Source organism: Zymoseptoria tritici, chromosome 6 (assembly GCF_000219625.1).
Source record: "Zymoseptoria tritici IPO323 chromosome 6, whole genome shotgun sequence".
NCBI classification, from domain to species: domain Eukaryota; kingdom Fungi; phylum Ascomycota; class Dothideomycetes; order Mycosphaerellales; family Mycosphaerellaceae; genus Zymoseptoria; species Zymoseptoria tritici.
The window spans coordinates 984,506-1,008,016 of NC_018213.1; the positions used below are offsets into that span (position 1 = coordinate 984,506).

A 23,511-nucleotide genomic window follows, 5' to 3' on the forward strand; every position below is an offset into this window, starting at 1 on the left:
GCTGGATCGAGGCAGCGCAGCTCGACACGCTCGAGCTTCGCTCGAAATTTAAGCATTGTTTGTTCGATTCGTCAGTCTGCACCGCGGTTGTAACAAGGTGCATTGCAACAGGCAGCCGCGGTGGGCTTGTAACATCCGACATCAAGTAGCAAGAGATTAATGTTTGGTCTCAAGAACAAGCGTTCGAAGATTTGAGCCGTATTAATGACGATTGGACCTTTAGACGGATCGTCGGCAGAATAGCTATCATTTTGATAGCAATGTTCGCCTGTCAGAACCTGCTCAGCCCTCAAAGTCCAGGGTCCACGGTGCTACACAGGAGATGAGGTCCGGACCGGTGACCAGAGGTGTGAGTGTGTCATCTGTGATGGAGCATGCAGAAGCACCACTGAAAAGCGGACGGATCTTGCTCTCGAGCCAGATCGAGAGTGCGTGTTCGGGACAGGTGAGTCGTGAACGTGTATGATGGGCTCCAATAATTCTTGCTTGCAGTGTCCATGAGGCGGCGCACGCTACGAGAGCACCGGAAGTGAAGAAGCTGTGCAAGTGTCAGCAATCGTTGTGTAATATCGTACAGCGTGAGCGACTAGACGCTGCCCGTACGCTTCCGAATGGCGGGATGAGCTTTCGTTGCAGCAGGTTCACGAGAGTGACTTTATCCACTTCAGTCGTCCGTATCGTTGCACCCAAGGCCTGTTGTCAGATACGAGCTGCAATATCTCTAAAGACCAGACATCCGGCAGCCGTCCTCGGCCAGCATGCTGCGAGGGTCTTACCCGCGTCAAGAGCAGTGTCCCTGCTCTCGTGCAGACCTGTCTTTCCGTGCGGATGCATCGCTTCTAGAAACATTCTTGCGGCCGCACTGGAGGCTGCATGGCATTGTGTATCAGCTGACGCGTATACAGTATTGCAATGTCGTCGCGATGCTGGGATGATGAAGAAACGAAGCAGAACACGCCAAGAACGCCCCTGGTCCGAGCGCAGAAATTAGCCTCCCTTGTCGCGGAGCGAGGTATCCAACAACGTCTTGATATGCTCTCACACCCATCTTGAGCCAAATGTCTCGGGGGAGAACAACAGGAAAGAACGACTTCTTTACCAAAACTCCGGCCTTTGTAATAGAGCCTGCGGCGCCCAAATAGTTTTGCTAACCTTTTAAACAAGCCTATGCCTCACGCGCTCGGGTATCGTACGTACGGCCTCGCTTTAGGCTCGGCCTAGTACTTACTTCCCTCGTTGCTAACGCTCGTCGCCTCGCTGCGTCGCAACTTCGGCTCGCTTGTCCGGATACTTGTCCGGATATTCGAGTCGGAATATTGTCTACGCAGACGTAACAAGACTTGCGCGCTGAAAATTACCCGAGTGTTCTTTCCTGTTGTTCTCCCCCGAGGCATTTGGCATCTTGAGCGGACTCTAGGTCTCTCAGACCTCAGGACAGGACGATGGCACGTTTCGACTGACCATGCCCGCGAAGCGCGATGCAGGGCACGCCAGCACCGCGCTCAAGACGAAGTGCCTTGCTTGCTTCCCAGGCTCTACTCCTTCCAAATCACTGCTCGCTGTTGTTCGGAGCATCTTCGCGCAGTCTTCGGACGGATTGCCATTGCCAGGTGCGGGGACTCGAAAGAGGGGATCTGGGGAAGAGGTATCCAATCAGGCGACCATCGATTGAACCTACTACGGTCCGTACCGTGAATGCCGCACGTTGGCAGGCTGGCTTCCCTCCGTTCTCCTGCTCCAAATGCAGCAACCAAGCCACTGATGGGCAAATGGTGCGGTGCAGTTCGAGCGGGACGACGCAGGTATGTTTACCGTGCAGCATGCCGGTTCGCGATTTGCAGACTGAGCTGGAAGTAGTTTTACGTCAAGCCCAAGGTATGCCCTGGTTTCCCTCGCTATTCAAATTTATTCTCTTTCTCTACATTCGCATAACAAATACACATGGAGCGACCATCCATAGCAGTGCTGGTGGCACTTGTCGTTTTTCTTTATGGGTTTGTTCGGCTTCTCTCCGTTGGAAGGCGTCCAAAAGACTACCCACCAGGTCCGCCGACGATCCCTGTACTGGGCAACATTCACCAGATGCCTACCAGAGATGCACATCTCCAATTTGAGAAATGGGCCCGCGAGTACGGTGACATCTACTCTCTCATGCTGGGAACCCAAACCATGATCGTCCTTTCCAGTGACGAAGCTGTCAAAGAGTTGCTAGATCGAAACAGCGGAAACTTCAGCAACCGTCTGGAGATGTATGTGGGCCAAGTCCTGATGTAGTGACAACCTTCGACTTCTTATGATGGTGAGAAACGCCTCTTGAACTTTCCGAAGATCGCACGATGCTGACGTGTGTTAGGGATATACACCCAAATGGCGAAGTGTATGCATCCGCATTCCTCCTAGCTGTTCGTGGTTCGGCTACTAATGCGATGCAGTTCCGCAAAATGATCCACCATCTTCTCAACGCTACCGTTGCGCCTCAATACGTGCCCTATCAGATTCTCGAGAACAAGCAGATGCTGAACGACCTTCTTGATACACCCAACGACTTCTTGAAGCATATTCGACGATATTCGAATGCCCTGACCACCTCCATGGTCTTTGGATGGCGTACGCCCACCTACGAAGACGATGCCGTCAAGCAATTATTCGACGGACTCTCCGAGTTTGCAGATATCAACCAGACTGGCGTGGCAGCATTACTGGATGCATTTCCTCTACTGAGGAAACTACCAGAGACTTTGCTGCCCGTGCAGAAGAAGGCGAAAGAGTTGCACAAGGTCGAACGAGAACTCTACCTTCGTCATTGGCTCAGAGCGAAGAAGGAGATTAAGGAAGACACCATCAAGCATTGTTTCTATGACTATCGAACAAAAAGCTTCCAGTGACCATTGTCTGATATGTATCGACAGGTGTCGGGATGGCAGAAGCTCAGAAGAAAGAAGGGTTCTCCGATGCTCAGGCGGCGTACATTTCCGGTACTCTCCTAGAAGCTGGCTCTGACACGACATCAAGCACTCTTTACGCCTTTGTTCAAGCCATGCTACTCTCCCTGAAGTTCAGCGGCATGCTCAGCAGCAGCTTGATTAAGTCGTCGGTAAACACCGCCTTCCCACCCTAGACGACCAGGCCGAATTGCCATACATCAGGATGATCATGAAAGAAACACTGAGTGCGTTGCTACCCAAACATGCATATATACCTCCCAGACTAATGATCCTGACCTAGGATGGGCACCAACCACAGTCCTCGGCGCCGTATCCCACGTCACCACCGAGGCCGCCACTTACAAAGGCTACTACATCCCTGCCGGCGCCGGTGTCATGAACAACGTCTGGGCCATCCACAATGATCCCGCTCGCTCACCAAATCCTCACCTGTTCGACCCGAACCGCTTCAAAGATGACAAGCTCTCACTCTACGATTCTACCTCCAACCCCGACCCATCTAAACGTGACTGCTTCACCTTCGGCGCTGGCCGACGCATCTGTCCGGGAATGCACGTTGCGGAACGAAGTCTGTTCCTCGGGATGGCGAGGTTGCTGTGGGCCTTCAGTATCAAGCCTGCAAAGGATGCGGACGGAAATGAGATTGTGCCGCAGGGACAGAAGTTCACACAAGGATTTGTCTGCATGCCTGAGGAATTCCCGGCGGACATTGTGAGGACGGAATGGCAAGTGGCTGGATCACAGTCGTTGGATCATGACACGAAGCAGTGGATTGCTTCGCCGATTTGAGGCGTGGGGGCAGGTCAATTGGTGTGGTTATCGATTGTGTCATGTCCGCAGGCAAGTATTCAGGTGACCGGGCAGGACAGTCTAACACGGTGCGCTGATCTATACAACTACGCCGTCCTGCCAACGTGCCTGCACGCCTAGACAAGCTGATATGTCAACGTACATGTACGGTTGCCAAACGCGGCATGCTAAGGTACATGAACGGCCATTCAACACGACGTGTCAACGCATCCAGTCGAAGAGAGGTATGTGCATATTAGGCATCGAAGGTAAAAAGTACTGAGTGCTATCACGTTACTGCTAGGCCATAGTCCTGTCATGTCATCACTTCGTTGTCCTGTCAACCTATTCAGTCGCTGCACCTCCAAGCTGCCATCAATTCGCTTCAGCATTGCACATCTAATGATGATGCTTCTTCTTGTACTTCTTCGAATCATCCGAATCGGACGAAGAAGAACTTGATGACGAACTCGAACTCGATCCCCGGCGAGACTTATGCGCCTTATGCGGCTTTGGGTTCTTGTGCTGCTTCTTCTTCTTCTTCGCAGCGTCTTCCAGCATCGATCCAGCCACAGCACCGCCGATGCCTCCAAGAATGCCGTGGTTCATCTTGTGGCCACCGTAGGCACCCGCCGCTCCGCCCGCTAGAGCTCCCATCAGACCACGATCGGCTTCTGCTGGACCCCCGGGATATTGGCCTGGGTACTGGCCTGGCGGTGGATCTCCGTAGGCGCGTGGGTGTTCGGGTGGTCCTTGTTGGTAATGCTGAGGTGGCTGGTTGTATTGGCCGCCTGGTGGGCCGGGTGGATATTGATTGTATTGCGGACCTGGAGGAGGAGCATGGCCGCCATACTGGTGCTGTTGATCGTACTGATTCTGCGGTGGGTATGATTGATTGTGGCCGCCTTGATAGTAGTTGCCTGGTGGCGGCTGATTGGGATGCTGCTGGTATTGTTGCTGATCATTCGAGCCGTAATAGCCTTGCGCAGAGCCTTGATCTTGGCCGCCATACTGCGGCTGCTGCTGATAGTTTGATTGATGCTGCGGTGGGTAGTTGCCTTGTGGAGGGCCGGAGCCGTATTGTTGGCCGCTGTAGCCGTAGGATCCTTCAGGCTGGTAGCCACCTCCGCCGTAGTTGGACATTGCAAGATGAGCCGTTAGTTACGAAGGGTGTTTCGTAGGTGTTGATCGGGTTGATTTACGTGAATGTCGGAAAACTGGGTGTCATATATGTAGACCCGTCAGGCCAGGAGTTGCTGCGGCCTTGTGATCGGAGCTGAAGTCCAGTCAGCGCACAGCCTCCTTGTGGCGCAGTCGAGGATGGAATGTGCGAGTACGAAATACGACGCCCTCTAGAAAACTTACCACAAACATCGACAATCACTCCCGCTGATGACTTTGCTCAAGCACGTCTCTAGCCTGTGTCGGAAAGCTGATGAGGCGATGAGGTGGCTAGAGGCAGCGAGCGGATACAAAGAGAGTGCTGGTGCGACAGGGACTTCTCTTTGTTGCCTGACCTACTGACGATGACACGAGCAGGTTGATCCCTTCTTTGACACGTTCAGAAACATCCAGACGAGGGATAGTGGCTCAAAGCAAGGACGATACGAGATATCCATGGAGCGGCCAGAAGTTGACAACGGCATTCAGTAATGCTCCCAAATCCCTCGACTCGCGATCTCACCAACATGCCCGTCCGGATCCGCAAAATACACACTATACCCGCCTCGCGGCCACTCCTTTCTGCCTGTGATCGGCACTCCTTCACCTCTCAGATATGCCTCCCACTTCTCAGCGTCCTCTCTGCTCGGCACAGCTAGACAGAAATGTTGCCTCAGCTTGCCCTCGCCAGACTGGAATGCAGGCATCAAATCTTCGGTCGGACCATGCTTGGGAATGATCTGGCTCGGATCCTCTTCTGAGACGACATCGTTAGATGTCTGACCGAGCTGAAAGAGCAGCAAATTCGTTTGTCCGAGTGGGTAGACAGTGATGCGGTCCGTTGCGAGATCAGGTTTGAGACCGAGGAGGTCGGTGTAGAAGTTCTGGGCTGCGGCCATGGACTTGATGTATATGCATGTCTCCAGGACGTGTGAGATGGCGGTAGGTGGCGGCATTGAAGATATATGGCGTGTGAGAAGACTGCGATGGATGTTTGTTGATGGTCGTTGACAGCGAGCTAATCGGCGTGGTACTGGAGTCAGTCTTAGCATCGAGCGTGACTGCTTCAAGAATGCAGTCATGGCGAATGTAGGGACTACGACCGGGCAAAGTCCTTGCTCAGTCTCGCGTTGGCATACTGGAAGCACGCCTTGTGAGGTGACTACCGCTGTACATCAGCGGGGTCGAGCTGTCGAGAGACCCCCCCTCTTCGAAAGAGCTTTCGCCAGGACGCAAGGATGACCATGCCCATCAAGGTACTGCTATGGCCTCCAAACAGCGAACCGTCAGAGCCGCATGTCTTTGCGGAAACGGCAAGCACGACCTCACTCTTTCTAGCACCGACTTTCCTCTGCCACTGAGCATATGCCATTGCGCATCATGTCGACACATGACCGGACAGCTATGTCTGACATCAGCTCGCCTTCCTTTGACATATGCGCCAGAATCGACCCTCCTGAGTCGCCTTCAGAAGTACGACTTCTCCGAGAACATATCCCATTACTTCTGCCCTTCTTGTGGCACCAATATCCTATGCCGGACCACAGACCGCGAGAATGGAACGAACCCTTGGATGATCGCTGTGGGTACTCTCGAAGAAGGCGATACTTCAGTCTTCGAGGTCGCAAGACACATCTTCGTAGGTGACACCGGTGATGGAGGAATGGCCGACTTCCTCACGAGCGTGAACGGCAAGCACATTCCACGCTACGCGAATCATCCAGGAAGTGAACAATTGCCTCTCTACAGGACTCATCCCAACCGGCGTACTCAAGCCTCCGCCTCACCTGATGACAAACTCCACGGCTACTGCCACTGTCGCGGAGTACAGTCCTACATCTCACGTCCCTCAACACGCTCAGCATGGGCAAAGATCGCGCACGAGACAGGCTCCTACCCAACTGACCAACCACTCCCGCTCCAGCGCGAGACCTTCTGGCTCCGCGCCGACAGCACCAAGTTTCGCGCCGCCGTCTGTCCCTGCGACTCCCGCCGGCTCGCGGCCAACGGGAATGCATTCGCACAGTGGGCTTACATTCCCACTGTCGACATGTCGCTGGATGCCGAGGGCAAAATTCCCATGCCAAAATCACTGCGCTGGGGTACGTTGAAGACCTGCCGAACATCGGAGCGAGCGTCGCAGCATTTCTGCGGCAGGTGTGGAGCGGTGGTGTTCTGGAACACCGTTGCAAGGCCGCATTTGAAGGACTTTGGGGTGGGTCTATTTAAAGGTGCTGATGGGGCGAGGTGCGAGGGTTGGTTTGAGTGGAGGACCAAGGAGATGAGGCATAGGGCGGATGGGCTGAGAAGGGCGAAGGAGTTGACGTTGGCGGTGGAGGAGGGGTTGAGAGAGTACGGAAAGCGTCTTCGGACGGCAGCAAAGCTTTGAACAGTGGGCTCGATGGAGTTTGCTGGTAGGAACAGCGGTTGCCGGAACATTGTTCTGTATCTGCGAAGCTGCGGGCTTCTCGATCAATAACAAGATGACCACGCTGCTCAATACCATGCTGTCGATAAGTCCAATCGTTGCCGCAGAGATGCTGTTCCTTCTTCGACAGAGGATGAACCTCCCAGAGTCTAGACTTCTCTTGACAACCCGAGTTGTCCGTACGTGAAAGTCTCCATATCGAGTAAAAGAGCACGCGAGCAGCACTCGGCGAATGGCAGCCCCAGAAAAGCCAATCCCCGACACGCGAACAAAGAGTAAACGCACGGGCCGTCAAAAGTCTCAATTCGAGTCCGATTTCCGTTCCGAGGCATCCGGCTCTTCAAAAATCTGGCAACTCCATCGAGCTTGTCGTCCGTCGGACATCGAGGAGGACGTGGAACCATGAACTACATCTCCGGGTTCTGCGGACTGTAGCGGAGTGTGAGGCCAGGATCGATGCGAACGTTCTCACCGCTGCCGACATCCAATGCACCGATGCGGCGGAGTTCGTGCCAATTCGGGACGTCTAGCGAGTCGTGGATGAGGGGTTGCCACGGGCGGCAAAATCGAGAAAGTCCAGGCTTTGACATCATCAATGATTTTCCTCGTGGCGTTCTGTGCTCGTGCGAACGATGTGTGCTCGCCTTCTCCGGATCGCAATGTCCTCGCGGAGCTTTCGACGTCGCATCATCGAGCAGGCGAAGAGCTGCTTCGCAAGCAGTTGATCAATGTTCGGTGTATTAAGCATTACCTTGTTAGCCAGCGCACGCCCGAAGGCGAAACTACTCATAGTTCGAGGGAAATACTAATGGCCGGCGCCCTCTTATCTAGTGACCGGCGCCCATCGATATCGACGTGCAATCTTAACTATCGATATGCGTATAATACACAGCTTTTGCTTACCTACGCATGTCGCATTGCGTCTCTTAGGGAGCGATCCGAGGGGCCCCCCTCGCGGCCTGGAGTAGGGGTTTAGGAGGAACGACTATCCCCTAACAGCGGGGGGTGTCGGTCGCGGACACCTCGTTGTTCGTCCAGTCGTAGAACTATGTTATTATCGTTAGCAAAGCCGCGACCGAGGGACGAGGAAGCTAAGGCTGCGCAGCTAGTAGTCGATACGCAGAAGAGCTGTAAAAGATAGCGCATATTACAGCTGATATTAGTAGGCGCCGGTCCCTAGATAAGAGGGCGCCGGCCGTTAGTATTTCCCATGGTTCGACCGGACTTTCACATCATCGTGGCCTCGGCCCCGTCGGCGTACCTTGCAGACGGTCGCTAACAAACCTTGTGACACGAGACACCTCGCGACGACACATTGCAGTTCCGGCCTCGTAAGCCATGCGAGCGATGTGGTCATCGCCATTTTTCCGTGACCGCTGGTCAGTGGCCATTTCGGAGGATCGTCCTGTTCTGGAATATAAGTCAGTGGAGGTGAGTCTTAGTACAAAGGTCTGGTCAGGGCCTATTCCTCGTCTTCTTTGTCTCTCCTCTGCTGCTCCTACACAATCGCAACCATGAAGTCCACCATCCTCGCCTCCGTGGCAACGCTCATCGCGAGCACCCACGCCTTCTCCGAGCATGCTCTTCTCGCACTCAAAGCACGGCCCAGCGAGATGGGCATGGACATCCTCCCTCCCAGCGAAGACCCGTGGTACACCGCACCCGCAAACTACGAGCTCGCGGCTCCAGGCACGATTCTGCGCATTCGTCCCGCGGGGGGAAACTTGACCATGGTGCAGAGCAACTCGTCCGCGGCATACAACATCCTCTTCCGCACGACGAACAGCCGGTATAAGCCCACCTGGGCGGTGACAACGCTTTTCGTTCCGGAGAATGTCACATACGGCTCGAGCGACAAGCTGCTGTCGTATCAGATCCCGTACGATTCAGCGGATGTCAATGCCAGTCCTTCGTACGCTTTGTACTCGGCTGGATTTGGGGACATCTCGTCTGCGTTGGGCAGGGGTTGGTTCGTATCAGTGCCGGATTATGAGGGACCTCTGGCTTCGTTCACAGCGGGCGTGATGTCAGGTCATGCTACGCTGGATTCTGTGCGTGCTGTGCTGGCGTCCGGATTCGGTCTGGCGCCGAACGGCACCCGCTATGCCATGTGGGGATACTCTGGTGGTGCGCTGGCGAGCGAGTGGGCGGCGGAGTTGCAGGTGCAGTACGCCAGCGAGCTCGATTTCGCGGGCGCGGCATTGGGTGGATTGACGCCGAATGTGACGAGTGTGTTGCAGGCGACTCGTGGAACTGTAAGTCCGGCTCATAAGAGATCAGCGATGCGATTTCGACAATCAATGTACTGACCAACCTCGCCGCAGATCTATTCCGGCCTCAACCCATCCGGAATCCTCGGTCTTGCAAGCCAATGGCCCGAGCTGATGGCCTTCCTCAACCAGAGCCTGAAGACTGACGGCGAATTCAACGCAACCGGCTTCTACGCCGCAAAGAACTACACCCTCACCGAGGCCATCACGACTTTTGCCAACCAGGACATCGCAGACTACTTCGACAGCAGCGTGGACATCAACAACAATCCCGTCTCGTCGAAAGTCATTCAGAGTGACGGAATCATGGGATATCACGGCGTCCCGCTGATGCCCGTGTTTGCGTACAAGGCCATCATGGATGATGTCTCGTACGTCAACGATACTGATGCGTTGATCGAGAAGTATTGCGGGATTGGTGCGACTATCCGGTACGATCGGAATACTGTTGGCAGCCACTCGTCAGAGTCCACGAATGGTGCTCCCAGAGCGCTGGAGTTCTTGGAGCAGGTGTTGTCCGGGCAGTACAACGAGACGGGATGCCAGATTATGAATGTCACTGTTCAGGTGAACAGCACTTCGACGGCGTGAGCGGCCAGTGGGAGACGATGTTAGTAATGATCATGTAGTGATGAGTAATGAAAAGCGCTGTCCCATCGATTATCAGATTCCGCTTTGAGTGAAAGGTGCATTCGCTCGGTCGCTCCACTCTTCACGCAAGGGAGTCATCCATCGGATTCTCCTCAGGCTTATTGTCGCCTCTATCAGGATGACGCGCTATCCTTGCCTTCATCTTGCGCGCCGCATGTCGAAGTGATGAAGTGCGAAAGTGAGAAGATGTCGAGTGTTGAAACGCTGTGGCGGTCTCTTGCGTCGGCGTTGGTGATGCAAGTGTCGGTGTCGGTGATGAAGAGGAGGAGAGGCAGAAAAGGATGAAAAGGAGGAAAAGTCAATGCGAACAAGGTCCATCCCAGCACACGCGTTGTGCAACACACGGATCAGGAAAGCGCCAAGACATATCCGACTATTGGCGGGAATTGGCAGGTACGAATGCGAGCGATTTCGAGAGCGCATTGCGGTAATTTGGACAGTGGATGCAAGATCATGGTCTGGAGACTCAAAGGTTGAGTTTGATCCGCGTGACTCGTCTGATCACATAGATGTGTAGTCGCAGCTGGTGACTCGAGGGTATGCCACCACGGTGAAGGGCAAAGCGGTGCCGAGATGTCAAATACCGTACATTAATGCAGCCAACCGATGCCAGAAACGAGATCCTCCGGTGCTCGTATCGAGAAGACAACGCGTCTTATGATCAGCCAACGCACCGAGTCATGATGGCCAGCTTGATCGCTTGGGAACTGCTTATAATCAAGTCCCGGCGCCCTCCTCGTTCATGACTGATGATAATTTCCATTTTCTCGTCTTTTCGTGGGACAAGTCTTTACATACAGCGCGAAGGTTGGAGATGTCAAGCAACGGACCACAAGACGCGAACCCACTCCACCCACATGCCGCAGAAAGTCGCCGTTCTGCATCTATATGTACAGTCGCCCATCCCACACACCCACACGCCGTCCGGAAAGCGAAAATTTCAAAGGACCTACTGGCCGAGATCCACCCATGCCGTTATACGCCTGGAAAGAGAAAAGGTATCCAACTTGTCCATGTGTGCATGGCTGAGACGAGTGATGGATTCCTGTCTGCTTCCACCAAAAAAAACAAGATGCTGCTCTGTGTCTATCTTCTTCTCCCCGGTTCTTCCCATGATTCAATCTCCGAGTCCAAGTCGGTTGAGGAGCAGGTTGATCTTTGGTGAGGAGGGTACTGTTCGAATGCTCGGTGGTTTGACTGGTCGCGGCGGGCTTGCCGGTCTAAGAATAAAATGAATAACGCCGCGGGAAAGAAGCATGGAGCCTTTGCCAGTCCCGAAAATGCTCGTGAGCAGGACGCCAGAACGCAGCAGAACGCCGCAGCAGCGCAGCGTGACGCCACCCCAATGGAGACTGCCAACGGCATGTGCAAGCGCGGCAGGACGGATGTGATGCGATGCAATGTGGTGTTTGTATCCCATCTAACCCACCGCAGGTGCATCATTGCCGCCATCGCCTTCCGCTACGGCCTTGAGCGCTGCTCTGGCTGCCTCTTCCTCCTGCTTTCTACGATCCTCCTGTTGTTTTCTTTCCTCTTCCTTGACTTGCTGCTCTTTGATGGCAATCTGCTTGATCTTCTGATCTTGCGGGAGAGCGTTGAACGCCGCGGTGTCCTCGTCCCATTGCTTGACGCACTCGGCGACCCAATTGCACTTCTCGACTTCACCGTAAATCGGGTGGTTGAATCGCGGATGGGTGGTCGGCCAGCCGGAGGCGTGGTAGTGGTGCTTGACAAGAGCCTGCTTGGCGTCGTGGGTGCCAGAGTCAGAGTGGCCCTGTCCGGCGGCGAAGGCTTCCACGGTGAGCACGAGCACACGGCCGACTACGATCGACTCCTGCATGCTGTGGAAGATGTCCCAGCTCATGGGCTTGCCGGTGCGTTTGGTGATGTCCTTGAGGATGGCCTCGGTGAACGCTGAAGGTCCGGTACCGCTGATAACTTGGTCGAAGTCCAGCTTGATCTCCGAGATTCTACACCTTTGCTGCTTGGCGACCGTGTGCAGCCACTTCATGATGTTCTCGATGAGCGTGAGCATCACCGGAAGTTGCGGCTTGCACATGAATGTCCACTGGCAGAATGACTTGCACTTTGAGCCCAATACCGGATGGTCAGAGAACTCCGGTTGGTCAATCTCAATGCCCACGACCATGTCAATGTCCGTCTCCTCCCATCTCTTGGGAATGAAGTTCTTGACGGGCTTGAGAGCCTCCACGTCAATGTCGGTGTACAGACCACCCTCCACGTACATGATCATGTAGCGCAACAGATCAGCTTTGATGATGCGAGCAGTCAATTCGCGGTAGACGTAGACAATGTCGGGTCGGTTGAAGCCCTCTGGGCCGAAATGTGTCTCCACGTATGCGAGATCGTTCTCATCGGTGAGCACCTCGTAGCGAAAGTCGGGGTTTTTAATGATCCATGTGCGGGCAGTGTTGTGATCGCGCTCCTCGAACATCATGGGATCGACCTTCCATGTTTGCCAGATTTTCCGCGGAAAATGTGTGGGTTTGGGTCGTGAGAAGATGGCCAGACTTGTGCTTGGGCCGGAGCCCGTCATAAAATAGAGGAAAAGCAGAAGAGCGATGCATGCTGGCAGTAATCGTTGCAGCTGCTTCGGGACGCCCATGGGTACAGAGTTGAAGAGGTCCTGAGGGCCCTTGATGTTAGGACCGCCGCCCAATTTCATGTCTGCACTCTCGCCGCGGGAGAGACCCCGATTTCTCACGCGCGGCGTGACTGAAATTTTGGTGGACAGATTGACGGCCGCGACGCGCGGGAAAGCGAGTGGCGGAAGAGTTTGGCGGTGCTGACGGGGGCTCGGAGGAGGCCGAGTAGGGATCTTGCGCGGCGGTGGTGCTAGAGGAAGCGTGTACTGTCGGAGAGCAGGGGATCAAAATTGCCGCAAGGAGATGTTGCACGACACACGCGCATAAGAAGAAGAATGAAGCGTCATGCGCGGGCAGCGGTGCCAAGAAGCAGAAGCGAAAGTCGTCGTCGTCGTCGTCGTCGAGGTCGTCGTCGTCGGTGGGCGTAATCTAGGGATGTAAGTGCGAGGAATGGTATGGACGAGGATGTACAGTAGTCGAGGAAGAAGAGATGAATAATCTGGGCAGGAGCGTGAAAGATTCCACCAGAGCAGACCGACTGGAAATCACCCTGGGTCGCCTTGTGCTTGTGTCCCAACCGGCCGCCAGAACACATGAAAATAGGGTATGCTCCCGCTGCTGGTCCCAAAGCTAAAACCAACGGCCGAGGCTTGCCACTCGCCAATCCGAATCCGCCGTTTGGACGCCGCCCCGCAGTACGAAAGTTACATCCCGCTGTGGGTGGTGTCTACAATGAGGCAGGTTCGGCTTTTCGGTAATCCGGTGCACCAGCCTTACAGCTACCGGAAATACGCGCACCGACGCGCACGGACGTTTTAAGGTGCACAAACGTCGTTTTCCGTCGAGCTACGTATCCTCCGTGTCTATGTTGTCTATGTTGTCGATATATACGCTTTTTGCTCGTTTTAAGGTGTTGTTGTCGCCTTAACCGCTGCTCTTGTACTAATCTCTTTATTCCCTCCTTACTGCTGCCGTTCTTAGTGCGCTAGTAGAGTAGCTATAGAGTCTCTTACTAGTGTTTAAATCGGTACTCTTAATAACGCTTAAGTCGGTATGTTTCACGCTAAGATGCTAGATAATCTATTATATAAGGCTCCAGAGCTTGTCGACGACGCGCTGCTCGATGCAGCTAGATTCGATAGTAGATTCGAGGTCGGTAGATCGGACGATAAAGAAGGTAGTAGAGTCGTTCCTGTTCGTAGTGTATTAGCAGAGCTCGTTAGACGCGATGTTGCTACGCTACAGCAGCAGGTAAATAAGCGTTGCTCTTAGCTTAAGTCGCAAGAGCAAGAGCGTAAGAACGAGGTTATAGAGGGCGCGGCCGCCTTAGCCCTTAAGAAGGAGCTATTTAGTAATGTTAATAATAATAAGGATAAGAAGATGCAGAAGAAGAAGACGCGGATATCTATTAGCGTTAGTACTGTCTCCTTACGATAGAGTAGTGTTAACAGTAAGGGCAGAGCGCTGCTGCGACTACTACCGGATACTATTTAATAGCGCGACAGGCTCTTTAACGGACGCGTAGAGCAGATAACGCACAAAGAGATGTGCTTATATTAGCCTCTCGTCGACAACATCTAGAAGGGTAATAGTGCGAGGGCATTAAGGACGAGGTCCGGATTGTATCGCACGTTCCGGTTTATATGTCGTTGCTATAAGCGCTATAAACCGGTATCGAAGAAGACAGGCGTTCTACTAAAGAAGCAGCGCGACTGCTCGACGCATAGTAGTAAGAAGTGTCTTACTGCTATAAAGTTTACCTGCTTTTATAAGCCTACCGAAGACACGCCTAATGCCGCTATTAATAAGGATAGTATGCGTATATTGTTTTGTTTGTTTGTTTGTTTGTTTGTTCTATTTACGTCCTTTTGGAGTCTATAACTATGTAGGACGGCCTTGCAAGCAAGGCAGTAGATCTATTTACAATCAAATTCTTTTAGTATTCTTTGACCTTAGGGGAAACCCCGTGCCTAAGGCAATGCTAAAGGACTTTAACCAAATGCAAGACAAAGGAAATCGAACGAGTGTCGTTGTCTGTTGTCTACAGCTAGGGCTGCAGAATTTTCGCGCTAAGCTTTTTGCAGAATTTTTAGCGGATCCTTCCGCTTCGCACATACGCTGCAAATTCGAATGCAAAAGCAGTGCAAAGCAGTGCAAAATGCCGTGCAGAAGCAGAAAAGCAGCTGTCTAACTCGCTGCCTTCTCTTATCCTTAATATGCCTTTGTGGAACTGTATGCTGCTTCCAAACGTATACAGCTACGCAGGTTGATCGTAGAGTTATGGATTCCACCGACTGTTCCAGCTCTTTGAAGTGCATGTATGGACATGCGATTTCGATTCGGATTTCGAGGAGGTGCGCGTATAGGGCAGAGTGGACTGCTTCTTCTTCTTCTTCTCGTTCGTAGCGTAGAGAGCTATTCGTTCGAATCGTGCTGTTGTTCTGTAGCTTGTGTTTCGAGGCGGATTTCGAGAAGGATTTCGGGCGGATTTCGAGAGGTTTTCGAGGAGGTTTCTTCCAGACTGTCTTGGTTTCCCTTCCAAGGAAGGTACTTACGACGGCCACCGCGTGAAGGTGCAGTCTGTTCGGCCGTCATAGTATGCGTATAGATAGCACAGCGTAGTAGCGGACTAACAAGAAGGACGCCTACCTCCTTCGTCTACTACGCTAGACTCTCGAACGCCTTTACCCTAAGGACTACGTCGGCGACGGCGAGCCCTTCTACAACTACGATCTCGCGCATATCGACAGGAAGAAGCTAAACAGCTTTGTAACGTAGGTCGCCGGTAAGGAGGTAGCGCGTAGATACCGGCCGGCGGAGGTAAAGGCGAATCTCGTCGGTAGAGGTTTAGGGATTTCGGATAGTTACTAAATGCTCGTAAACGCTAGTAGCGTGCGATTAAACAACAAGAGCGTCTACAACGCCGCACGAGGCTTTTAAAAGAAGAATCCAGATCCTCGGTATTAGGGCAACAAACTAAGTGTATTAAAACAGGTGTCGGACATAGTAGAGTAGCAGCGCGATCGTAAGTTGTTGTTTTTTAATGTCTTAATGTTAGTATATATAAGAAGGTCGGAATTTCAAAAAGTCCGGACTGAAATATACGCACCGGTTCTAAAGCAACGCGTACGAATTTTATGTCGACGGTAGTTTTCGAGCAAAAGGTAGAACTAATTCTTATACCGGAAGCTAGATTTTGCGCGTATAATTAGTTACGCGCGCGAAAAATCTTCCGAGAATTTAAACCCTCTTACTAACACTAATTTCGTATATATAGGTAATTATCTATCTAAACATATTGCTAGCATTGTCTACGAGGATAGTAGCACCTCTAAATGCACTATATTCGTCCGTCCTAGTAGGCTTTAATTGCTCCGAAAATACGGCTACTTTACGATCTACGACTCGACCTATAAGACGAATTACCTCGAGCAAAAGCTCTTTAGCTTAATAATCCGCGATAGCACTAATACCTACCGAGTTTGCGTATACTAGCTCTTAGCGCGAGAGGACGGCGAGATAATCGCGGCGGCGATGCGACAGATTAAGAGCTAGTGTACAATAATAGGGAATAAGAGGCTATAGGAGCCTAGATATATAATAACCGATAATTCCGGAGCTAAGCAAAGGGCTGTACAAATAGCATTCCGTAGCCTTATTAACGGTAAGCAGGAAGTTACTTATCTTATCTGCTATTAGCACTATAGCCAGACTCTCTAGAAGCAGTTTAAAGGGCGTAAGTACTTACGGACTCTTAGTTACCTTTTAAAGGCGATAAGCATACGCAAAACGGAGGCTGGTATAAGGGACTTACTAGAGTCTGCTACTACTTACCTACCGTCTAATACTCCTTAACAGAAGGTTAATTATATATAGTAGACTATGTAGAATAACCGTTACCTCTAGGCCTTCTACTTCTGCTATTACTTATAGACTCTGCTTTAGATTCGCACGACGAGCAACCTTAAGAACTTCTACTCGCTGCTTAAGGGCGGCAGCGGCACGAAGCAGAACATAAATTACTTCTCGCTCCGTAGTATCGCTAGCTATCTTTATAACGTAGTTAACACTATAGAGCGGCGCGCGGTAGTAAAGGAGTCTAAGGCGCGCACGAAGATTTATCCGACTACCTTACGACACTTATAGCTTAGGAAGTTTCCTTATACCGTTCAAGTCCTCGTTACTAATAAACTAGCTTATAGTAAGATAGACGCTCTTATAGGAGCAACTAATAAAGACAGTAACCTCCCTCCGAATCGATGCGGCTGCTCCTTTTACCTTAGATATCTCCTTATCTGCCGCTACGTTTGGAGCTACTACCTGCTCTATAATAACCTTACGACGAAGGACTTCGACTACTAGACGTACGAGTAGGAAGAGAATAGCTAGGAGGTGTATTACACGAGCAGCCGCGTACTAGTTAATAAAGATAAGGAAGATAAGGATACAACTAGCATTAGTCGACATACGGCGATAATAAAGGAGGCAACACAAGCAGTCCGCGAGCGATACTATGCTCTTAACGACGACGAATACCTTAACTCTGTGCCTAGCTTAAAGGACATTATTATCGAGCACTAGCTTACGCAGTTGCAGAAGGCTACCGCGCTATTTAACCGCAAGATAGTAAATTAGCTTATTACTAAGATCGCAGTCTCTCGTCCTTCGTATAAGATTCTACTACCTCTAACACGCCCTTATGTTACTACTATAGCTACGCTCGCTCCGAGCACACCTCTTAGCAGTTATTACGCTAAGCAGAAGATTATAGTGCCGCGCTCTTAAGCACTATAGCAAGCACTAGCTCCTACACTAGTAAACAACAACACTAGCAAGAGGATCAAATTAGACAACATAGCGGCGGCGGCGGTAGCAGTAAACGACAGTAAGATAAGGCACTAACAACACTAGCAACAATAAGGGCAATAAGGGCGATTACCGCTATAAAAAGGACCTTCTTATTAGCTTATCAAATAGCATAAACAATTGCATAGTCAGGTAACTGCGATACTATTAACACTATCAAAAACCGTGTATACTATCGACATAGTAAACATCTCTTACACGAGCACTCGGAGAATACGCGCGCCGACGAAACGAGGTGATTGTGCACCTTAAAACGTCCGTGCGCGTCGGAACGCGTATTTCCGGTAGCTGTGCGAGAGAGACCGAAAAGCCGAACCTGCCTCATTATAGACATCGCCCCGCTGTGGGATTTCATGAAGCAAATACCGGGATCCTCCAGCTGTCATCATATGGTCGGATTCAATGTCGCCCCTTTCTGTGGTCATGCGGTAGATGCAGTAACGCGATCATCCTTGTCCGCGGCGAAATCAACCATATCATACTGGGTACTGCCTGCCGACCAGAGGGGAGACGACGATGGCGAGGTTGTACGGTAGAGAACGCGACTATCGCAAGTTTTACGAACACCTCCTATTATTACAACCAACCAGACTCGGTGTGAAGGATTGTGCAAGCTTGGCGACGATGCGTTTTGCTACATGTCCTCAACCATCCGCTAGGCCCAGGGTTCAGAAATGACCGGTATGAAAATCACATCGACATCCTTCACGATCGGACAGCAGACCATGGAAGAGTTCGTCAACGGTCCGAATACTGCGACTCCTTCGATCCACCACGACGTCTTTCTTCTCTTCCTTTCATCCTTCAGATGATAGGCAGTCCTCGCTCCTCCTCCCCGTATGCCGTGAACAGTTGCATGCATAGCCAGTTTCATACGTTCGAGGCCTCCCTTGTAATCTACACTCATGCCAGCCCGTTGCCCACCAACAATCTAGTTCTGGTCCAGGAGACAGTCCCGGTTCCGCCCACATCAAATTAGGGAAAGTGTCTCCGCTCTCAATTTTACGAGGACTGCGAGCCGAGAGTGCGGGGTGTATATTTTCTACAGGGATTGGCGCCTCAGCCTCTCTCCATTCGTCGTCTCGCCCGCAGGCACAGCAAAGGTGGCCGAATCGGTGGTTTCGTACAAACGCGAACGAGCGAGCTGCAGGAACGAGATGTGTCGTGTTACATATATCCATCCGCGGACCGAGGGAACGCGTGCAAACAGGTGACTGTTGTGTGAGTCTTGAGTTAGACCTTACCAACGCCTTCACAATTGCATGCCATGGATCATCGACAGCGCAATGTCTCATTCTTGGGAGAATCTTCGTATCGTCCACAATCACGCCGCCAACGTGTGACAAGATCCATCAATCGCGAGACTTCTCACTGGCACATGCCAAAATTCGAGTCCAACGGCAGGCAGACCCGAGCCGCCGCGGGAAGACCCCTTGCTCCAGGATTTCGCCAAGAAATAGCCCTTCAGCTTGCATCAGCAGTCGGCTGAAGAAGCCGACATTATCTTGACTTGACTGACGGCTCGGTGTCTTCGATCACGATTCACAAGTCATGTCCACCTAGGAGCGAACAGAGTTGGTCCCGCTCGTCGACCACTCCGCACCCGCGATGTCGCGAATGTCGCCCACGATGAAAGAGCACGATGCGAGGGACCGAGCGAATGGCGCACTGGAGAATGGCGAGATGAATGGAGGAATCGGGTTACGACTCCTGGCACAGCCCGAAGATGATTACCGGGACAGGCCCTCGTCCTCATACAGCAGCGGCAGTCTGCTTCGAACGTTCTCTGGCGCACTGGGAAAGATGAGGCCAAACTTCGGTCTCAAGAGCTCCAAGGCGGCCGGCACAAAACTTCGGCGGACGGCGTACCTGGACGGTCTCAGAGGCTTCGCTGCGTTTCTGGTCTACATCCACCATCATCAGCTTTGGGCTCACGCGGGAATCGGCGAGATACTCTTGGAGAATGCGTGGGGTTTCGAAGGGAACTACTCCTTGGTGCAGCTTCCGGGAATCAAAATATTCTTCGCCGGTGGTCATTTGGCAGTCGCGACTTTCTTCGTACTATCCGGCTACGTGCTATCGACCAAACCCTTGACTTTGATTCAATCTGGGGAGCTTCCCAAGATGGCAGAGAATGTGACATCTGCACTTTTCAGACGATGGATGCGGCTGTGGTTTCCAATCCTCCCTGTCACATTCGCAATGGCCCTCGTTCCCCACGTGCTCGGCATGGTGCTTGACTTCGAAGCACAATCCACTCTCGCAGAGGAGCTATGGAAGTGGTATACCAACATGAAAAACTTCACCTACATCTTCAACAATGACCAAATGGTGGACTACCAACCGCACATCTGGTCCATTCCAGTTGAGTTCAGGGGATCGATTGTTGTGTACACTACCTGTCTGGCGTTCTCCCGTTGCACAAGGAACGCTCGGCTATGGTGCGAGGTCGGCCTAATGTTCTATCTCATGTACATTGTCGACGGCGGCCACATGGCCATGTTCGTCATGGGCATTTTCCAGGCCGATCTTGATCTCCTCGCAGTTTCCAACAACCTTCCAACCTGGATATCCAATCTTTCTCCTCACAAAGTCACTCTATCATGGCTGGCCTTCATCGCGGCCGCCTACCTCGGCGGTGTACCTCCCAGCACCCGCGAGATCAGCCACCTCCAGGCATCTCCTGGGTGGTACTACCTCTCCTTCCTCAAACCGCAAGCCTTTTTCGACTTCAAATGGTTCTACCTCTTCTGGGCAGCATCATTCCTTGTCTTCTCGGCCGGTCGACTTCCATGGCTCAAGCACTTCTTCGAGACCAACGTCTGCCTCTACCTCGGCCGCATCTCCTTCATGCTCTATCTCTTCCACGGTCCAATTCTATGGACGCTCGGCAACCGCCTGTACGCAGCCGTGGGATGGGTCCAGGAGAAGCAAATGCTCCAGTGTCCCACATGGACCAATGCTTTCCCAATCACCAAGTGGGGACCGGCATTCGGCTTGGAGATCGCTTGGATTTTGCCGCATGTGATCCTGCTGCCTTTGACCCTGTGGGTGGCCGAGCTGGGCACCACATGCATCGACGACCCGGCTATCAAGCTGGCGGCGTGGTTATATAAGCAGACGGGCTCATTGGCGGGCGGTGCGAATGCGTTACCAGAGCGCAGGCCTCCGGGACCGCCTTGAGCGACAGGACTCACTGGAGGACATGACACAGATTAGCATTCGTAGGATTGTACATTCATCAACTTGTCCGGCTGGGAAACAGCGCGGAGCTCTGTCACGATTTGACTGCTTGTCTTCCTCGGCCCGCCATTTGACCTGTGCGACCTCTCGGTGCAGGACTTCTGGATATGGGAACGGCGTTCGTCGTCTCTCCGAAGCTGGCATGATTGAGCTTCGACAATCGTGACCCCTCATCACCTTCCAAGTCTACGGCGAGGCTTGCGCAGGTGCAGGTCCTGTTTCGACTACGTCTACGACCAGCGTGACGACAACGTCAACGACCAGGAATGCGACCAGTCTGCGTCCGCTGCCGCAAAAATTTCGACTATTGATACCATGACATTCAATTCTGCTGTGTCGTGTCTGGCCGTTCCCGTGTCTAGTCACCATCAGCGCAATTTACTTGCAGCATGCATCGCCATTCGTTTCATTCGTCTCATGGCCATTCACTCCATTCCCATTGACCACCAACCTGCTCTCCAAATTTCTATTGCTCGGAACATCAATCGATGGATTCGCCGTGAAAAAGTCTGCCGGCCGCAACTGGATCTGATGAATCTCCACCGGCATCACAGGCCAGTCCTCGACTCTCGGATTATGTGTCAGACCGAACACCGACCACACCACAATGTCCTCATTCTGTACATTGTCGCCTCTTTCCACAGCGTCTGCAACACCACCGACCTCTCGTTTGCTCTGCAGAGTGTAGCGACCACCAGCGAAGAACTCGTCATCGACGTGCTTCGTGACCCAGACGTGGTGTTGAGCGAACAGCGCGCGCTGCGCTTGGACGGACTCCGGGTCTGCTAGCAGGAGCTGGGTGGCTGGAGGAATGAATTTGAAGCCGACTGGCTTTCCGCTGATGGGATTGAGCTTTGATTCGTTCACGATTTTGAACACGCGGTTGTTCATGGGCTGGGCGTCGGCCCAGCTGGCTTTTGTGAATGGCGTGCGCTTGACTTCGTAGTAGTTGCCGCGAGGATTGGTTTCTGGGTTCATTGGTACTGGGAGGGATTCTTCCTGGACCATTGTGTTGGCATGACCATCGATCGCTGGGTCCATCCGTACAGCAAATATGTGCTGATGATTCTGCGCAAGGACACCCGGACTGACCACGTTGCCGTAGTCGCTGACCTTTCCAGGATCGATGTTGACGCACGAGACAATGCCGGTCGCACGAGTCTCAATGTCGATACCGGCGCTTTGATTGAATTTATACGCGAAGATGTACTCGTAGTTCGCCAGAGTGATGATGAATTGTACAACGAGTTCTCGGTTGCGAATCACAACAGCTCGGCCAGTGCGCCAATTCGTGTGCTTCCAGCCGATGCCATTGTCTTGCTCGTGTAGACAGATCACATTCTTCTGCGGCCAGACCTGCGAGTCGCCGGTGATGCCGACGCCGTCGAAATAATGAATTGTCCCGAGACAGTCGCAACCGAGCGAAAGGTTATTCGCGCAATTGCCGGCTCCGCCGTCGCCGAAGTCGAAGGCTTGTTTGCGGTGGAATGGTGCCCGTGCATCGGCGTACGGGACTGACATCTCACTGATGGCTAGTCGATGGAGGATGGATCTTCCGTCATACCAGACATCATGGATCACAGCTCCCTCACGTGGATTGAATGAGACCCGGAAGCGCCACTTCTGCCACTCCACCAGGGAATCGTCCGTCACCGCGAAGGATGCACCATCAGGCTGGACGACGTTCAAGGTCTTCAGGTCTGTTCGCACTCCATGGGGCAGAAGCTCAGGAACATACTCAGCAGCGGTGCAGTGGTCCACGATTTTCTTGCTGTGAGTCTTGCCGGTCATCGAGTCTCCTTTGCCTCCGGTGGCCAGTCTATCTATCCGGATGATCTTCCGTGTGTTGACGTCCATTACTGGGATCAAAGGTAGAGGATAAGCGTAGAAGTTCGAATCTGGATTCTTATTGCTGAGATCCTGGGCGAATATAAGGCCTTGGAAAGTCCTCAGGTTGTCCTTGTCGTCGACCTCGGGTCCACCGTACGGCCACGGTTCAACGACGATCTCGAAGTTGGATGGGATGTCGAATTCCTTCATTGCTTCGGCGAACTCTGGAGAGGCCTTGACCGTCTCAACGAGGACATCAAATTCAGCACTTCATCGGGTCAGCTGAAGCTCCTGAGCTCTGGCAGTGCAGTTCTTACAGCTTGAGTGGCGCATGATGTTCCTTTCCGATAACCTCGTGCTTGACCCGAGACTGCTTCTCAACATCGACAACAGACTCATGGAAGTACGGGATCTTGTCGGAGCCAATGACATCGTAGCTGACGGCGGCGAGGCGTGACGGGCGTGGCGAAGCCTCTGTGAGGCTACCGGAATGCTCGAGATCCAAGAACTTCACCAATTCTTTCTTGGGTGGCTCTTGGAGAGCAATCTCCCTGATCATGACAAGCTCGCCATCATGTTCCCGAAGGACAATGTCCTTGGCCAGCTGGACTTCTTGTACAGAGAGACTTTTGAGTGGATGAGGAGGCATGCTGGGGGAAAGGTGTTCTGCTTCGGATTGGGTAAAGAGATGAGATGTATAGGAAAGGAGACTGAAACACTTG

At 52.5% G+C, this 23,511-nt stretch overlaps 7 protein-coding genes across 7 annotated transcripts; 4 read left to right on the forward strand and 3 right to left on the reverse strand.

Annotated features, from left to right (window-relative positions):
- Window positions 1–1,941: 1,941 nt before the first annotated feature.
- Window positions 1,942–3,734, forward strand: CYP-18 (putative P450 monooxygenase; the record flags this gene model as incomplete). Its single annotated transcript, XM_003851385.1, has 5 exons — window positions 1,942–2,253; window positions 2,433–2,850; window positions 2,910–3,028; window positions 3,127–3,169; window positions 3,226–3,734. 5 exons carry the CDS (start codon window positions 1,942–1,944, stop codon window positions 3,732–3,734), a joined length of 1,401 nt encoding a protein of 466 aa, XP_003851433.1.
- Window positions 3,735–5,276: 1,542 nt separating this feature from the next.
- Window positions 5,277–5,851, reverse strand: MYCGRDRAFT_72972 (uncharacterized protein; the record flags this gene model as incomplete). Its single annotated transcript, XM_003851844.1, has 1 exon — window positions 5,277–5,851. The coding sequence occupies one exon, from the start codon at window positions 5,849–5,851 to the stop codon at window positions 5,381–5,383; it is 471 nt and encodes a 156-aa protein (XP_003851892.1).
- On the forward strand, window positions 5,837–7,284 carry MYCGRDRAFT_72975 (uncharacterized protein; the record flags this gene model as incomplete). The annotated part of the gene is made up of 1 exon (XM_003851386.1): window positions 5,837–7,284. One exon carries the CDS (start codon window positions 6,160–6,162, stop codon window positions 7,282–7,284), a length of 1,125 nt encoding a protein of 374 aa, XP_003851434.1.
- Window positions 7,285–8,942: 1,658 nt separating this feature from the next.
- On the forward strand, window positions 8,943–10,184 carry MYCGRDRAFT_43288 (uncharacterized protein; the record flags this gene model as incomplete). Its single annotated transcript, XM_003851387.1, has 2 exons — window positions 8,943–9,578; window positions 9,648–10,184. The coding sequence occupies 2 exons, from the start codon at window positions 8,943–8,945 to the stop codon at window positions 10,182–10,184; spliced, it is 1,173 nt and encodes a 390-aa protein (XP_003851435.1).
- A 1,609-nt stretch (window positions 10,185–11,793) lies between these two features.
- On the reverse strand, window positions 11,794–12,750 carry MYCGRDRAFT_14832 (uncharacterized protein; the record flags this gene model as incomplete). Its single annotated transcript, XM_003851843.1, has 1 exon — window positions 11,794–12,750. A coding segment is annotated over one exon (957 nt), but the record flags the coding sequence as incomplete, so codon positions are not given.
- A 6,510-nt stretch (window positions 12,751–19,260) lies between these two features.
- Window positions 19,261–20,899, forward strand: MYCGRDRAFT_100461 (uncharacterized protein; the record flags this gene model as incomplete). The annotated part of the gene is made up of 2 exons (XM_003851388.1): window positions 19,261–20,823; window positions 20,881–20,899. 2 exons carry the CDS (start codon window positions 19,325–19,327, stop codon window positions 20,897–20,899), a joined length of 1,518 nt encoding a protein of 505 aa, XP_003851436.1.
- A 2-nt stretch (window positions 20,900–20,901) lies between these two features.
- MYCGRDRAFT_100462 (uncharacterized protein) lies at window positions 20,902–23,459 on the reverse strand (the record flags this gene model as incomplete). The annotated part of the gene is made up of 2 exons (XM_003851842.1): window positions 20,902–23,057; window positions 23,107–23,459. 2 exons carry the CDS (start codon window positions 23,436–23,438, stop codon window positions 21,338–21,340), a joined length of 2,052 nt encoding a protein of 683 aa, XP_003851890.1.
- Between the last annotated feature and the right edge of the window lie 52 nt (window positions 23,460–23,511).